The sequence below is a fragment of the Macrobrachium nipponense genome, chromosome 26 (genome assembly GCF_015104395.2).
Source record: "Macrobrachium nipponense isolate FS-2020 chromosome 26, ASM1510439v2, whole genome shotgun sequence".
Classification (NCBI taxonomy): domain Eukaryota; kingdom Metazoa; phylum Arthropoda; class Malacostraca; order Decapoda; family Palaemonidae; genus Macrobrachium; species Macrobrachium nipponense.
The window spans coordinates 26815782-26830781 of NC_087215.1; the positions used below are offsets into that span (position 1 = coordinate 26815782).

Genomic DNA, 15000 nt, shown 5'->3' on the forward strand with positions numbered 1-15000 from the left:
CACGCAAACCATCATAGTGATGAATGCGCAGGGTTAGTTACGAGTAACTCAAAAAGAAAAATAGAGTACTTAGAAGAACTAACCCAAATGAAAAGAAAATAGATATAATGAATATAAGTGAAACCTGGTATTCCCAAGAGACTGGGAATGATGATCAAATAAAAAAAAGGTTCCAAACTATAGATCAGATAGAAAAAATAGGAATCAAGGGGGAACCGCAATATATGGGAAAGACAAAAAACAAGGAAAAATATATGAGAAATATAGTAACTCAGGAATGTGAACTAATAGCGGTAGAATTTGAATCTGAAAAATTGATGAACATAGTAATATATAGACCTCCTAATACTAAAGAGTTTGACTTAATAATTGAAAAAATTGGATGATATATGTAGAAATCACAAGGACTGGACTATTCTCCTATCTGGTGACTTCAACTTTCCTTTCGTAGAATGGAAAGAACGAATAGGAGATTGTGGTTGTACTTATACATATAAAAAGAGAGTAATAGTAGTGCAGAAGATAAGAGGCAATTTGAAAAGCTATTAGATATGCTACTAGAATACAACATTCAACAAATAAATCACCTGCCAACAAGAAAGGAAAATACTTTAGACCTAGTATTTGTGAACGAGATGAATTATGTTAAAGAAATAATAGTTTATAATGCGAGTATTTCAGACCATAATGTCATAGAATTAACAGTTCATTCCAAAGCAAGTGAAAATAGAGATAAGCAAGAAATGAAAAGTGGGAAGGATATGGAAAATACCAACTTCTACAGTAAAAATATAAAATGGTCAGAAAAATTAATGAAGAATTAAACAAAGATTGGGATAACATTTTCGTAAGTGATGACATAAGGGTAAATACGGAGATATTATATAAAATATGGAGAAAATAGTGGAAAAATATATACCGAAGAAGAAAAGTAAAACATCATTCATGCATACCAAGAGACAGAAGGATCTTGTTCCAGAAAATCAGAAAGTGGAAAAAAGGTCTTGCAAAAGAAAAAAATGCATGGAAAGTTATAGAACTAAAAAGTAAGATAGAAAATGCAGAACAAAGATTATACAATCAAAAGAAAATGAAAAACGGGACTTGGAAGAAAAAACCCTATTAAATATCAAGCAAAACCCCAAACTATTATACTCATATGCGAAGAAGATGAATAAAAGAAGAATAGAAATAGGCCCTCTGAGAATTGAAGGAGATTAACGAATGAAAAAAAGGAAAGGTTTTTTGCAACATACTTGGCAGAACGTATAAGAGAGAATTCACCCCTAGAATAGATAATGAAGATAATGATATAGAAGTAAGGGATGAAAATAGTGAATATTTAGCTGACATAGATATTAATGAAGCTGATATTGTGCAGGCTATTAATGAAATTAAAAATGGAGCTGCTGCAGGGCCTGATGGAATTCCTGCTATTTTGTTAAAGAAAGTAGTTCATTCTATCGCAAAGCCACTTGCAATATTATTAAGACAAAGTGTAGATACAGGCAAGATTTATGATGAGCACAAATTAGCATATATTACCCCTACTTTCAAAAGTGGATCAAGACTAGAGGCAAGTAATTATAGGCCTGTGAGTCTAACATCACATATTATGAAAGTGTATGAAAGGTATAATGAAGAAAAATATTATGAAACATTTTAATAAAAAATAATTTGTTTAATAAAGGACAACATGGTTTTCGTACCCGGAAAAAGTACACAAACCCAACTGTTAGTCCACCGTGAGAACATATTCAAAAATATGAAAAGCGGAAATGAAACAGATGTGGTTTATTTAGACTTTGCAAAAGCTTTTGATAAAGTAGACCATAATATATTAGCGAAGAAAATTAGAAAACACAATATCGTGGATAAAGTAGGAAGATGGTTAAAAGAATTTTACACAACAGAAAACAGATAGTTATTGCAAACGACGAAGAAATCGGATGAAGCCAAGGTAATATCCGGTGTACCGCAAGGTACGGTGTTAGCTGCAATACTGTTTGTTATTATGATTGAAGACATAGACAATAATGTTAAGGATTCGGTAGTGAGTAGTTTCGCAGATGACACAAGAATAAGTAGAGAAATTACTTGTGATGAAAAAAGAATCAAAAGGGTGATAGGAGGGGTAAAAAACGCTCTACAAAGAGACCTTAACAAGTATATGATTGGGCAGAGGTAAATAGGATGGTATTTAACTCTGATAAATTTGAATCAATAAATTATGGAGACAGAGAAAGAAAGCTATATGCATATAAGGGACCTAATAATGAGACCATCACAAATAAGGAAGCAGTTAAAGACCTTGGTGTGATGATGAATAGGAACATGTTATGCAATGATCAAATAGCAACTCTGTTGGCAAAATGTAAAGCAAAAAAATGGGAATGTTGTTACGGCACTTCAAAACAAGAAAAGCTGAACACATGATTATGCTTTATAAAACATATGTTCGTAGTCCACTTGAATATTGCAATATGATATGGTACCCACACTATCAAAAGGATATTGCACAAATAGAGAGTGTACAAAGGTCCTTTACAGCTAGAATAGAAGAAGTTAAGGACCTAGACTACTGGGAAAGACTACAATTCTTAAAATTATATAGTCTAGAAAGGAGAAGAGAACGCTACATGATAATTCAGGCATGGAAACAGATAGAAGGAATAGCAGAAAATATCATGGAACTAAAAATATCAGAAAGAGCAAGCAGAGGTAGATTAATAGTGCCCAAAACTCTATACCACGGAAAAATAAGGAAAGCACACAGGACATTAATCCACTACGCACCAGCATCGATATGCAGCGTCTATCAATGCGTTGCCAGCTCATCTGAGGAATATATCAGGAGTGAGCGTAGATGTGTTTAAGAATAAGCTCGACAAATATCTAAACTGCATCCCAGACCATCCAAGATTGGAAGATGCAAAATATACCGGAAGATGTACTAGCAACTCTCTGGTAGACATTAGAGGTGCCTCACACTGAGGGACCTGGGGCAACCCGAACAAGATGTAAGGTCTGTAAGGTCTGTAAGGTAAGGGTGTTGGGGTTGGGGGCTTAGTGCCGTCTACAACTCATGCGGTGTACTGTAGGCATTATCTAAGGTTCTTTGCCGTAGCCCCTTTGGTTCCTTTTACTGTACCTCCTTTCATGCTCTTTCTTTCACCTTTACACCCTCTCCTAAAATTGATTCATAGTGGAACTGCGAGGTTTTCCTACTGTTACACCTTTCAAACTTTTACTGTCAATTTCCGTTTCAGCGTTGAATGACCTCATTGGTCCCAGCGCTTGGCCTTTGGCCTAAATTCTATATTTTATATTCAATCATTTCTTAACAGAAAATGGTCTGTTGTATCATTTCGTTATCAGGATCTTCGCAAACAACGCTTAATTACGATGTGTAAATTTGTTGTATTTCTTTTGTCGAGTTAAGTGAATGTATATATCTGTTTTCTTGGGACGATGTCAATAATTTTACAATTACTCTCATTACAAAATTAGCTTATTTATTTTGCGTAATTTTTAGCTTCTTTTCTTGTGAATGGTGACCGTTTTGGATAATGACACGTAAAATGCAATATGTATCCATATACGTCGTGTGTGTGTGTGTAACACAGCCTATGGGAAACACTCCACATTTACCCATGCGTTGTCCAACCCGGAGCCAACGCTTCTCGTTACCGGTTCGTACTTAAGTCTACTGAATGAAGGCACTTTTGAGGCCTGTGACGGTACCTATCGTCCCAAAGGGTCGGTACTATAGTAGATTCACATCAACCGTGCATTTAATGTCTAGGCCAGTCCCTTACGACGCTCCTGATTGGCTTATCAACATCCAATCAGGAGCGTCGTAAGGGCAATATTGGCCTAGACATCAAATGCACGGTTGATGTGAATCTACTATAGCCATCTAGTAGTATACCATTTTTTATATTATCGACATCTTCGACGGCATGAGCGCCCAATAAACCTTTTGCCTTGCTGTTGAAACAAGTTATGATAGACTCATATGTTACTGGGCGGTGGCTCTGCTGCTCAAATCATGCTATGTCAGTCTTTTGAAAAGAGACATATTGACTGGTCTAGGAATTAATGAAGGAAGTAGAGAGATCCGGCTTTTTCAATACTACCACTTAGTCTTTTTTATATTGAACAATTATGTTTTAATTAAGTTCCTTTATTTTCTTTTATATGATATTAATCTCTGTACATTTATTTACACAGTCTTTTTTATATTTAACAATAGAGTTTTAATTCAGTTCCTTTAATTTCTTTTATATGATATTAATCTCTGTACATTTATTTACACCTTTTAACTGTTTCTTGATGGGAATATTTTTTCCTTATAATTCAGTTTCTGTGCGCGTATTTGAAATTTTTTTAAATGTTTCTTACCAATTCTAATGTTTAGTTTTGAAGTTTGTGCATTTTTTTTCTTAATTTCTGTAATCAGCGAAAAGGTCAAACATGGCAAATGAGGTCACAGTTCACCGGATGGTGTCGTCGTCCACCACGTCAGCTGTCTTGATCAACATTGGGTATCTGAAGACGTTCCCTGGCATCCTCAAGATACTGCAAATTGTAAGTCTCTCTCTCTCTCTCTCTCTCTCTCTCTCTCTCTCTCTCTATCCTCTCTCTGTCTCTCTCCTCCTCTCTCAGTGTTTATGCTTTTCTAGTATCTTTGTCTAATATCTCTCTCTCTCTCTCTCTCTCTCTCTACTCTCTCTTCTTCTCTCTCTCTCTCTCTCTCTCTCTCTCTTGTGCTTCATTTTTTTAGTATCTGTATAATTGAAAGACCCCCCCTTTCTCTCTCTCTCTCTCTCTCTCTCTCTCTCTTCTTAGTGCTTGCTTATTTTTTTAGTGTCTTCGTATAATGGAAAGATCCCCCCCCCCCCTCTCTCTCTCTCTTATCTCTCTCTTCTCTCTCAATAATTGGCTTGCCTTATTTTTTGTTTCTTATAATTGAAAGACCCCTCCCGCCCCCCCCCCTTTCTCTCTCAGTGTTTGCTTATTTTTTTGGTTCATTCTGTATAATTGAAAGACCCCCGCCCCACCTCTCTCTCTCTCTCTCTCTCTCTCTCTCTCTCTCTCTCTCTCTCTCTCTCTCTCGTTCCTCAGTAAATGAGTGGGTTACATACTCGCCTGTCAATCTGGTAGGCAGAGTTCGCTCCCCACTGCTGCCAGTGTGGAACCAGAGGAATTTATGTCTGGTGATTAGAAATTCATGTCTCGTTATAATGTGGTTCAGATCCCACAATAAGCTGTAGGTCCAGTTGCTAAATAACGAAAGTGGTTCCTAGCCACGTAACTAAAAATCTAATCCTTCCGGCCAGCCCTAGGAGAGCTGTTAATCAGCTCAGTGGCCTGGTTAAATTAAGATCTCTCTCTCTCTCTCTCTCTCTCTCTCTCTCTCTCTCTCTCTCTCTCTAAGTGGTTACTCATCTAAAACTATTTATTTAGTTCATTTAATAGAACTGCAAGACCAATTCAATTGTCTGTGGACAAATGTTATCTTTTTTAACTACCTTTCTTAATTTTAATTATAAGAATTAATATTTATTTATTTAATCTTTGTTTTACAAAAATCGTAAAGTTACTCTGATATTAAATATAGCCATGCGATTGCTTATGCTGAATTAATTCAGACCAATGGCATGCTAATTCGATGGTTCATCTTATTAGTTGATCAAAACACCCAAGTTGAAATACATTTGATTGCACAAAGATAATTTAAAGGTTGATTCAGCTGCACTATAGCCCGCATCATTCAGTCAAGTGGGTAATAGGTCTCACCATAATTGATATCTTAAATCTTGTATCCATTGGGCTTGGCTAAAAAAATTCCATTGGGTTGATCGTTCCCATGCATCTTAATGACGGAGGGAGGAGGGGGGGGGGGGGGGGGGGGGGGGGAGTTGGGGGGGGGGGGGGGGGGCAGGGGTAGTGCCTTCAGTGTACTTCACATTACTCTAGGACCCTACGTTCTTTGCGGAGTCCCTTCGACCACTAGTTGCAAGCCCTTTCTTTCACTCCTTTTACTGTACCTCCGTTCGTAATCTCTGTTCCATCCTGCTTTCCACCCTCTCCTAAAAATAATTCTTTTAACATTATATTTTTCAGAGCTAAATGGCCACCTCATAGGCCCAGCCCTTGTGTTTTTTATGGAAAAAATCAATTAAATCAGTTTTTATGGAAAAAATCAATTAAATCAATTCATATAGAGTAAACCCTAGCTTTTGACCAGAATTTTATGTTCCAGTGCCTTGCTAAAAAAATGAAAAAAATTAAGTCAATTTATAAAGGGTAAACCGTAGCTGTAGGCCTAAATTTTAAATGTCAGTTCCTTGCTTTTTCAAAAACACCGAAAAAGTCAATTGGTACAGGGTATTCTCACGATTAAGAACCTAATCCAGACAGCTGTAGATGAAATTTGTCGATAAATCCAGTTCTATAATTGCTAACCTAACCAATACGACAGTTGAGTAACTGAATATTCCCTCATCGTTTCCGAATAAGATTCTGGGCTGCGTGATTTGTGGCATCATAGGCCACTACATCACGTGGACGAGGCAGGCGGACTTCTTGCAGCCTGAACTCCTGGTGCTGATCATAGCAGCGACCTGCCTGATCACGACATCTCTCCTGGTATTCTCCTGCCTCTGCTCCATCAGCACGGCCTCTATAATGCCCAAGACGCTCTTCGTAAGTATGATTATCCCTTGCCAGTTAGTTGCGTTTGTTGTTACGTTCGCGTCTAATGTGCCCTCATTTTTGCTGGATAATGAGTCTAGTAATGAGTCTAGCTATTGGCTTGACTTCGTAGGCATCCGTAGGAGAGAATGCTCTTGCGTGGTGAGTGGATATCAGAGTAGGTAGAATATTACAGCCGGAATGAAATCACGTGGTTTATATAAGATATGAATAGGTTGCAAGAAAGAAATATAAGTCATCTAAATAAACTCTAGCACGGTACTTTGTACTTGCATGCAAGCGGGCATCAAGAATACTGTTCTAGTCATTAACGAGAAAAAACAAAAGTACTTTATTTCACTGGTAAATGGGACTTTTGTCCCTCCAACATTTATTAAGAAAGCTCAGAGTTATCTAGTAAATTGATATTGTGTAAGATAAAAAAAGGGGGACACTTCAACTCTAATGAAATCTCTATTGTTATTGATACGGGAACGACCATTGCTTCAAACTAAATTATTGGAGAGTGCTCTGTGCACCGAGGTTAGGATAATATAAAAAAAAAGAACATCTGAAGTCTGAGGTATTTGTACCATAGGCAATACCTACGTTCTAGCGGCTTTTTATGATACATTTTCAAATTAACACAAAGGAAGTCTGTTAGTCTGAGGTTATTTAATCAGTGGCCAAAATAACTTTTCAACCGGGGATACTAAAAGTGGTAAATAAAGCTGTATAATTTGCACATTTTCCAGCCTTCTCTTTAAAATGAAACATAATTTTGTAGACTTATTATGATACAGAAGTGACAGTCTTTGGAACAACCGGATTGAGCTTTTGAAAATGTGAACAAAATTCGCCGTTTGTTGATTGAAGAGCTGTTAATAATTTACAAGTTCGAATGAAGTGATGTACGATGAAATGAGTCGGAAACAGCAAAAAATTAATTTTGAATTTGTCAGATTCGTTTTAAATCTTGGCTAATTGATCTAAAGTTTTCCGTCGTTGTGACTGTTGAGCAGGTTAACGTGTATAAAATGCATAGTGAAGTTTCCTTCAAGTTTGAGGAATTCTAGTTTTCCTCAAGATAAGGTTGACAATCCCTTAAAGAGAATAATTTATTTATGAAGAATATATATTTTAATGTGAAACAATTTTCATTTTTACTCTACATTAGGATGTAGAATGTCTTTTTTTTATTGTATGAGAGAACCATCAAATAGTTAATAAATGTATTATGTGTATTTTTTTTCATAACTAATTATGATTTACTTTTCAGAATAAGACACTCTGTTATTGCTTCTCAACTCGGCTGTATCAGTTACACAGTTGTTTAAGAAAGTAAAAGCGAAGTTGAACACTGGTTATATTTTTGTTCACATGTTAATAAGTTTCTCAAAATGGAACTGTGCGAGGAGAATACTGCGTCTTTAAATAGTTACAATGTGTGCTCTGTGTATTTAGAATATTCTTATTTAAAGACTAATAACTTTATTTCTTGCATTTAGTGAGTTGAATCAACTTTAAAAATAGCGAAAGGAAGACTCATCAGTTTATAAAGGTAATAAATTCTAGTAAAATGGATGTAGTGGTCAGATTTTAACATACATCAAAGATGATAAATTGTAACAAGAAGGAACAATGATCTGATGTAATCACAACCCGGTGCAATGAAATCTTGATCGAGACGTTAAATGCTTTAGAATTTACTTGGGGTCAAATATGAATTGCTATACGTCAGCAATATCTACTGTATGAAGTACAATATTCAGCTTAAACCTGGTAAAGTATGTTGCTAAGGTTGGGTCCACACTACAGTAAAACATTACTCAGAAACGTATCGCATGCATATCACAAACAAGCCGAAAACAAATCGGCGACCTTTGGCAAATGTTTGAATTCCCAATAAGTCTTCGACTTGTATTCAATCTGTTTGTGATGTGGGTGCGATGAGTTGGCGACGTGCGCATGTGTTTTGCTGTAGAGCGAACGCACCCTACGGATCTGCTGACGGGGAAAGTCGTTTTCTATTTGTCCTGTTTTGGTTCCTGCAGGAATCGATGTACCACTTAGTAGCTGCAGGTCTTTACATCAGCTGCTTCATATACCTTATGGTTTTCCTGACCGGTAACAAACGTTACGTTGTAGAGTATGAAATGAAAATCGCTGCTAATGTAAGTACTCTTTCAGTTGCCGGTGGGGTTAGTTCTCGTTATAACAGTGTACTAGATCTAGAGGCAGCAGATACGCAGCATAACTCGCTATGTGTATGTTTTTTCTGAGCTGGAGAAACTGCTGGAGATCCACAGTCACTGGGATCATGTGTTCTGATATCTTTGAGTCTGCATTTGAATGAAAAAAAAATTAAGGATGATGGCACTACGCATACATAAATTTAGATTGCACAAAACGTTAACGTTAGTGATCTCCAAGTTTCTCTCTGAAATTCAGAAAAAGCAGAATAATTGCACTTCATTGTTCATGTCTCTCGAGAGCTATCATTTTTTTCTGCGCATGATTAATCAAAATATGTGTAGAGAATTATGAAGTTTCTTGGAGATAGGTAAAAAGGGTCAACAGGCTTGAGCTGACCAGACAGAGGCTCTGTCAAATAAAGAGAATATTTCAAAGAACAATTTCTAGAAAACACGCCAACTGAGTCAGAGTGGCTGTGATATCCGTGCAATATTTAGATTTGAAGAATAAATTTAAGCCAAATTTAGTGTTTACTACTTGATTGAAATTGTCACACAGATGATATAACAGAGCTGAAGTCACGTGGTCAGTGATGGTACTTGTAGTGACCTGTCCAGCAGTGTTGCCAACCATCTAAGGGGCTCCTTATCCTACCTAGGCACTGAAAGTACCCTACTTTCACTGTCATTGTACCCTACTCCCGGCCTTAAGATATAAATATTAGTAAATTTGTTGTTCATTGGTTACTTTTTAATAAAATATAAGACAAGCATCTTGAAATTACCCTACATTTTGCTCAGAGTTCGTGACATTACCCCGTTACCCTACAGACCCAAATTTGAGGCTGAATTACCCTATGCATAGGGTAATTACCCACGGTTGGCAACACTGCTGTCCAGTAGAGTAGTCCAGCACTGTATGCAGTAGGGGGAGCATGCCACTCAGGCTGTGGTTTCTCGTTCTTTTAGGTTGTCCTGTTACACAGTACATTGTCCTACCTTCTAGTGTGCTCCTCTATTAACCTCCTGAGGGAAGTGGTGGCCAGGAACGAAGGTTATAAAATTTACGAAAGAGGCTACAACTCTAAGATATTTTCTGGGGTGAGTGACGACCACAAAGACTTTGTTTGCTGTAGTGAGTGTTGACAAGGAATAGATACTGTACATTTGAGTGCATTCCTGTTTATAACGTACAGGTACATTCCTTTGGATGTAATGACGTGGATAGGTTCCTTCTAGCATTCTTTTAGGTCTAAAGACTGAAGCATACTATTCAACATTATTTTTCACAAGTACGCTCCTTTTGCATTTAAATTTAGACGATAGGTCTATTTTTATTGAAAATGTGTGTGGCACTTTAGACTGGGATTATTTCCCAAGGGAAATTATAAATGATAAATACATCTGCCTTTACAAACAGAATGTAGAAATGGACTGTCTACATCTGTATCACACCTCAAGGCCTAGGTTCGAATCATGGTCAAGGTAGATGGATTTATTAGCTATAATTCCTTTGTAGCGTATGTTATTTCCAAGGTAAAGTGAATTTGATATTAAGAGATATATTAATAAAGTTAATCTATCATTACCTTAGGCAATAACGGCCTACAGTTGTGCTTCTTAAGCTGTAAATTGTTGACTTATTCTTTTCCCAGTTCTTAAAAATGCATAGTGCAGAGCTCACGGTAGTACTTCCTATTATTTTTTTTTTCAAGGACTGCAAAAGGAATGTTATATTTAGTATAAAAATCTTTAGTTGGAAGAGCTTTTTTCTTTCTTTCTTTTTATTGCGTAAATGCAGAAAGCAAACCCACAACTTGACTGGATTGTGTGCGCGCCATTTGTCTCATAAGTAGTTCTGTTTCTGTTTGCCTTTTGTTAGTCTTTTGTTTGCCCATTTGTAGTTTTATTCCTTTTTGCTTGTTTTTGCTATCTCTGTTGTTTAAGTTTATGAATCCAGGTACAACAAAGTCACAGGTAAAAAATTCACAAAAGAAAGTCACAGAAAAAATTCACATTAATCTTTCCAGATAGTAACCCCAAGGGTTTTAACCCGGCGTATACGTATCCACCTTTGCTTTGTGGTTAGTACAAGCCCGTAGGGATAATTTTTTCAAACGGGGAGTTTTTTTTTTTTTTTTTACCCAGTATGTATCCACCTTTGCGGAGTGTTTAGTACAAGACCATTCAGGAGTTTATTTATTTATTTATTTTTTTTAACCCAGTATGTATCTACCTTTGCAAAGTGTTTAGTACGAGACCGTTGGGGATATTTTTTTAACCCTGTATGTACCCTGCCTATGTATCCAAGCCTTTTTGTGAGTGTTTAGTACAAGCCTGTTGCATAGTTTTTGTAACCCTGTATGTATGTATCCACCTTTGCTGAGTGTTTAGTACAAGCCTGTTGGGGATTTTTCTGTTTAACCCGGTATGTATCCACCTTTGCAGAATGTTTAGTACGAAACCATTGGGATTTTGTTTAACCCTGTATGTATCCACCTTTGCAGAGTGTTTAGTATGAGACTGTTGGGATTTTTTTTTTAACCCTGTATGTATCTACCTTTGCGGAGTGTTTAGTACGAGACCGTTGGGGATTTTTTTTTAACCTGGTATGTATCCACTTTTGCAGAATGTTTAGTACGAGACCGTTGGGGATTTTTTTAACCCTGTATGTATCCACCTTTGCAGAGTGTTTAGTACGAGACCGTTGGGGATTTTTTTTTTAACCCTGTATGTATCCACCTTTGCAGAGTGTTTAGTACGAGACCGTTGGGGATTTTTTTTTAACCCGGTATGTATCCACTTTTGCAGAATGTTTAGTACGAGACCGTTGGGGAATGTTTTGTTTTAACCCTTTATGTATCCACCTTTGCAGAGTGTTTAATACAAGCCCGTTGGGGATTTTTTCCCCCGGTATGTATCCCCCTTTGCGGAGTGTCTAGTATGAGACCGTTGGGGGTGATTTTTCTTCCGGTATGTATCCCCCTTTGCGGAGTGTCTAGTATGAGACCGTTGGGAGCGACAGTAAGATAAACAAATAAAAGACTGTTCATATCCTTAAGATAACGACCCCCAAGAGGTATTGTGAATTTTTCTGCGTGACTTTATTGCCTTTTTTTCCCCTGTGACTTTATTACCGGCCACCAATTTGATATCTGTTGCGAGTGTTGATATTATGCGACTCCTGACATCGTCCTGACTTAGACACTAATTCTTTTGTAGTTCCTATTTAATCCTTTGGTCAAAGTGTTGATGTATTACTTAGCATTTCACCTAGTGGGACAAAAATATTATACGTGTATATATTTGTATATATAAGTGATTTTTTTAACTGCCTACGTTGCTTGTGATTGATTAATATATATATATATATATATATATATATATATATATATATATATATATATATATATATATATATATATATCTATATATACACGTATTAATATTTTGTTTCCATTTATTTCTGATAATTCATCACTTATTCACGTTTAATTCCGTTTTGAGACGTTTTCGTTGCTACTTGAATGTGTATCGTGATGACACAATCGATAGCATCAGATGCTTGATTGATTAATGTCAGCCTGTGTTGTGAGTAATTGCTTCATGGCGACCATAGATACAAGCCACGCCCCATAGGGACAGTTACCAGTTACTATAAAGAATAGAATTAATAGAAGTCTTGAGAAAACTGACACCTATAGCAGGAGAGCACGGCGTTTTAAAGATTCCTCTGTTCTCCATTTATTTTAAAATATTTATGGAAAACATTTATGAAATAGCCAAGTAGCTTTTCCCTTCATAATTTTCAAGTAACAAATTGCGCTGATGGTGAAACTGGAAACGGCATATTTTAAGGACGAAGGAAAGGAATGTACGTGTTGCAGTCCTGTAAGTCATTGCTTTGATATTTTCGATAAGCCGATGAATCATACTGCAAGAATCTGATCAAAAAGACTTGATTAGTCTGTCCTGTCATTAATTTGAATTGCGGTTATATTTCCTCTCTTGGAATTGTTTTAAGCATATAACGTAGTTTTCATGCCTTATTAGTCTCATGCAGTTTACTGTGTGGCTGTGTGAAGAGCGTCGGAATAGCTTCATCTATGTGAGTGGGCGGGGTTTGTTTGTTTTGGCGGGCTCTCTGATAATGCTCTTGCCAACGACAGGAGGTTTTATCTTATCATTATTTTGTCGCTTTGCTTTTATTTTATAAACCTTGCTAGTCTACTGCCAATGGACCATGGGCCAGCGCATATTCGGCTACCACCAGAGGAAGCAATTTCTTTTTATTGTAATTTTATTTGTTGTCCAATGCAATACCGAAAATATCAGCTTGATCGCTTTCTTGGAAATGAGTAGCTTTATGAAGCCTTTGTCACCTTCGATTTTTTCCGTTAATGCTTTTATAGGACATTTTAAATATGCTTGATAATTAAAGCTGAGCTACCACATTGGAAAGGCTGCATTTCAAAACGTTATTTAGATACATTAGCCTTTGCAAAATAGTACATACCCAGAATTTGTAACTTTGTGTGGTGCCAAAATGTGACAAATCAGCTGTAGGCCTATGGTTTATAAAGCTGGCACGAACAGGATTTTGACTGGATAAATGAAAGATAGGGTTTCGTGCTCCATTACGCTGTCTTGCTTACCGGCCGCTGATGTTAGCCTAGGCCTATAGGTTAGGTTCAAGCTTTGCATTTTCAAGTCTGTCGGTTATGGTATCTATATTTGGTGGTTTCGGCCAAAGATTTCCACTTTCTAAAAGAAAGTACTCGAGGAATCTTCACGATGGGCCCTGATCTTTTGATCGACTGACAAAGTGTTCCCGAAGCCTGAGATCTTGACCTTCTGCTGTTCAGAGCTTGTTGAGACAGTTGACAGTTCAAAAGAAAAGCTGTTTGTATCGGACGTAACATCGAACCGAAATGATTAAACTGACAGGATATTAGGTAATGTAGATTGTTGCTAGCCACCACTTTTCTTACACTGGCCGATAAATGCTATCTGCTGATGCTTTTTGTCACAATGAAAGGATGCACGGAACGCTTTGAGCTTCTGGACATCATTAAATCTCTGTTCGTTGACCATCGATGGAGCGTGAATTCTCTGTTGTTTTCCTTGGGATTGAGATCTCAGATAATCGTAGAATACGTAAGTAAAACCCCTCTAGGGAAGAATCATCACATTCCAGCAGTTAAGTTTAATGACTAGATCTTTAAAATTTTCATTGATGATAACTATAAATAATAAATAAATAAATAAATAAACAAATAAATAAATAAAGAAATAAATAAAATAAATAAAACAAATAAATAAATAAATAAAATGAACTAAAAGTGGTAATTCCCAATCCCACATATAACTCTTCAGGAGGTACAACAATATTTTTTTTATCTGCCATTGTATGTGTTCGGTGTGATCATAATTCAGATGGCTATTTTCCTATGTTCATTTGATGATCAACTACTCTGCTTCTTTATGTATTTGATGATCAACTACTCTGCTTCTTTATGTGTCTATATTATGAATATGAAATATGCATGAAATGTCTGTTTTTATCGTTATCAGCTTTGCATGAGATGTGCTTCATTAGTTTATATCTTTCTCCAGCTATGAAACCTGTATCTATACTCGTTTTTTTTTTCCATCTGCCCACCCGCCTGTGGTAATCGCGCATGGTAACACTGCGTCCCGGGCTGTAAATATTTACGCTATGTATAAGTTTTAGGTAAATAAAAGGATATCTGGGTGTACATTTGCAACTGAAAAGTGTTTTAATAATTTACTGTATGCGAATTACACCGTTAATATTCGAAATAGGATATTGTTATTATTGTTGGATGTAAGCTGAATGTAACCATTTATAGCCTAGAACGCAGTGTTACCATTCGCGAGAACCACAGGCGGTTGGACAGATGGAAAAAAAAACAGAGTATAGGTTCATACATTAGACCTATTCTCTTGACCTAAGTATGTGTTAAGTGCTTCTTACTATTCCAAGTCTTCCTATTTTATAAGTTCTGCATGAAACGTATTTTAAGCATTTGTTTTCCTTCTGTCTGTAGGTTTTGTATCAATTTTATTTTGTGTCTTGTCATAA

General features: G+C 36.6%; 1 protein-coding gene across 3 annotated transcripts in view; it reads left to right on the forward strand.

Moving 5' to 3' along the window:
- Positions 1 to 15000, forward strand: part of LOC135200087 (uncharacterized) — a 54522-nt gene that overhangs the window by 37340 nt on the left and 2182 nt on the right. The window contains exons 2-5 of one of the 3 annotated variants that reach the window (XM_064228401.1): positions 4463 to 4590; positions 6526 to 6711; positions 8754 to 8873; positions 9864 to 9995. In XM_064228401.1, coding sequence (XP_064084471.1) covers positions 4463 to 4590; positions 6526 to 6711; positions 8754 to 8873; positions 9864 to 9995 — 566 coding nt within the window. The remainder of the gene's footprint in view (positions 1 to 4462; positions 4591 to 6525; positions 6712 to 8753; positions 8874 to 9863; positions 9996 to 15000) is intronic. The other 2 variants (XM_064228399.1, XM_064228398.1) reach the window with 2 other exon arrangements.